This window comes from Volvox carteri, assembly GCF_000143455.1.
Source record: "Volvox carteri f. nagariensis unplaced genomic scaffold VOLCAscaffold_8, whole genome shotgun sequence".
Taxonomy (NCBI): Eukaryota; Viridiplantae; Chlorophyta; class Chlorophyceae; order Chlamydomonadales; family Volvocaceae; genus Volvox; species Volvox carteri.
In genome coordinates, this window is record NW_003307551.1 from 1273519 (window position 1) to 1276504 (window position 2986).

The 2986-nt window shown below is 65.1% G+C and overlaps 1 protein-coding gene across 1 annotated transcript in view; it reads left to right on the top strand.

The window, feature by feature from the left end:
- The window catches only part of VOLCADRAFT_116604 (uncharacterized protein), a gene marked incomplete at both ends in the record, with an annotated part of 13132 nt that extends 10422 nt beyond the window's left edge, over positions 1–2710 (top strand). The window contains 4 exons of the mRNA XM_002947855.1: positions 225–327; positions 391–482; positions 987–1298; positions 1669–2710. Coding sequence (XP_002947901.1) covers positions 225–327; positions 391–482; positions 987–1298; positions 1669–2710 — 1549 coding nt within the window. The remainder of the gene's footprint in view (positions 1–224; positions 328–390; positions 483–986; positions 1299–1668) is intronic.
- Positions 2711–2986: the final 276 nt, after the last annotated feature.

Sequence of the window (2986 nt, forward strand, 5' to 3'; positions counted from 1 at the left end):
CCCCCACCACTCCCCCACCACTCCCCCACCACTCCCCCACCTTCCTCCTGTCATCCCGACATGAAGTAATGCACCCCCTCACCTCACTCTAGCCCCCCTAGCCTTCGCCCCCTTAACCGTTTCGCCCCCTTAACCGCCGCCACCTCAAACCGTCTACCAGCGCCTTCGCTCCTTCCCCCTCATATACCCCCCCCCCGCCCCACACACACATACCGTTGTTGCAGATTCGGCATCCGAGGTCTCCTGATCGATCCCTACAACGAGCTGGATTCCCGCCGTCCCCGCGACACCTCCGAAACCGACTTCATTCGGGAGCTGCTCACGAAGGTCCGCAGGTTCGCCCGCGACACCGAGTGCCACGTGTGGTTCGTGGCGCACCCCCGCCAGCAGAAGGTGCTCACAGGACAGGCGCCCGGGCTGTACGACATTTCGGGCTCTGCTCATTGGTTTAACAAAACGGACAACGGCATCGTGGTGCACCGGTGGGTGGGGGGCTGGAGGGGTAAACCCGGGTTTGGGAAATGCGGTGTTGAGGAGAGGATCGCCGTACATTCACGTGACAGACCTGGGCACCCGGGATAGATCCTCCTTCCCCTCCCGACCGCACCAGGAACCCTCCGCACATACATACATACATACGCACACACAGGTATACCACCACTACCCCTTTCTTTATTCTCCTCACACCTGTGTTTCGCTCCCCTTCCGCCGCCGCTTCCTCTTGACGGTTGTCTAATAACCATGTGTGCGGCTGTTAGGATTGCCGCCATTTCCTCTATTGCAGCTATTCCCCCCGCCCCCCTCTTCTCCCCATCCCACCGTTGCTCCAGACTCAGCAGCAGATTTGGCGACTGCGGCTGACAGCTGTGTAATTGGCTCCTAGTGGCCCCTGTAATTCCCTCCCACTCTCCCACCCCTTCCCACCCCTCCTGTTCCCGCCTTGCCCTACCCCTACCCCTACCCCCCTCCTGCCCCCCCCTGCACAGCCGCTTCCAGGAGCGCACCCACCCCGACACGGGAAAGCGGTACCGGGTGGCCCTCCCGGAGGTGGACATCAAGCTGCAAAAGGTGCGGAACAAGGACATAGGCACGCAGGGGGAGGCCTACCTGCTGTACGACAAGGCCACCGGGCGGTACGAGGACCCGGATGTACTGCTTCGGGAAGCGGCGGTCAGCTACCGTGGCGGAGGTGCAGGGGGCGGCGGTGGTGGTGGTGGTGGTGGCAGTGGCGGTGGCGGTGGCGGGCTGGATCGGATCCAGCTCCGAAACCTGGAGGTGGGCTACGTCTTCAACAGCGGGTAGGTACTACTCTGGGCTTCGCGGGGTGGTGCAACTGCTGTGGTTCGGTGCTGATCGTGATGGGGGGGCGGGGGGCGGTAATGGCGCCGGGTGCGGCATTCCTATTTGTGTGTACGAAGGGGCCGTGGCGGTCGGTACTGCGGAGGCGAGCGATCTCCTGCTGAGAGGCGAGTGAGGTGCTCCCCAACCTGTAGAGCACCTTCGCCCTGCCCGCCGCTGTCGGGCCCCTGCCCCTTCCTCCTCATCGTCATCCTCCTCATCGTCATCCTCCTCATCGTCGCCATCGTCATTATTCCCTCATTTTAATACCTCCCCCCCAAACCACTGCGCTCTCCACCCGTACCGGTACGATCCCATGGACCCGCACAGGTCGTACACCCCTCATCATCAGCAGCAACAACAACAGCTACACCCGCAGCCGCTGGGCCCGGGACCGGACAATAACAACCCGAACGGCAAGCAGCACTCGCAGATCATCGACGTGACGCTGGCTCCGGTCCCACCGGCCCCCTCGCAACCCCCCTCGCCAGCCCCCAATCAGCTGGCTACCGCGGCTCCTGCGGCGGCGGCGGCGGCACTTGCACCGCCTCACAGATCACAGGCCCCGGCACAGCTCGCTAGCGCTCAGCTCCCCCCGCCGCACCCATCACAGCCCCAGCAGCTGCAGCTGCAGCCGGGCTCACAGCCGTTCTACCCACCCCCGCTGCCGTCATCGCCGCCGCAGCAGCCGCCACTTGGCAGCCCCGACATTGGCCGCGGTGGGGCGGCAGCGCCTCCGCCTGCTTCTCCGCCGCCTCAACGGCTGGGGATAACATCCTCGGTTGAGTCCGGCAGCTTCTCCCCCCCGGCGGCTGCTGCAGCTGCTGCGACCCCGGCGGCCGCGGCACCGAAGGCACCGGGCCCGGCGGCTAGCAAGGAGGCCCAGGGCCGTCAGCAGCGAGCTGCGGCCAAGGCGGCAGGGACCCGCGGAGGCAGTCTGGGTGGTTTCGGAGGCAGCAGCAGCAACAACAGTAGGGCCAGCAGGAGCAGCAAGGGTAACGGGGTTCGCAAAGTGGAGGGTTTTTTGTCGCCTGAGCTGCTCCGTTTGGCGATGGAGGAGGAGGCCGGCCGGGGGGCCGTTCGCTTGCGGGATAACGGCAGTGCGTGTGGCTGGGACGCGGATGAGAGCCTTTCTGGGGCGGAGGAGGAGGAGGAGGACGAGGAACGAGAGGAGGAGGACGAGGAGGGGGCAGCTCGAGGGGGGTGGAGGATGGGGAGGCGCCGCCGCCGCAGCGGGGGCATCAGCCGGGGTTTGGGGGCGCGAGATGGAGGGGGGGTAATGATGTTTCGTGACGGCGTGTGGGCGCCCAAGGAGCCCGAGAGCCCCGGCTCGCTTGCTAGCACGTTGGCGGAGAACGAATGCGGCATCTGAGACCCTCGAGGCGGGCTGGCGGCTACTGGGGTGCTGGTGGCTGGAGAGAGTGTGTGTATGTCTGTGTGTCGTGCTCTGGTTGGATCTAGTGACAGCAATGAAAGGAAGGGGTGGCTAAAGTATTGTGTGTTGCGTGGGAGAGGGCTGTAGGTGTTATATAGAGATGGGGGGTTGCAGGCGGCTGAGGAGGAAGGCCCGGTATTCTGGGTCGGGAGACCTTCCTTCACTCGCCCTAGGGGGGGAAAGGAGGAGGGAAAGTGGGCCCCGGGGGCTGCC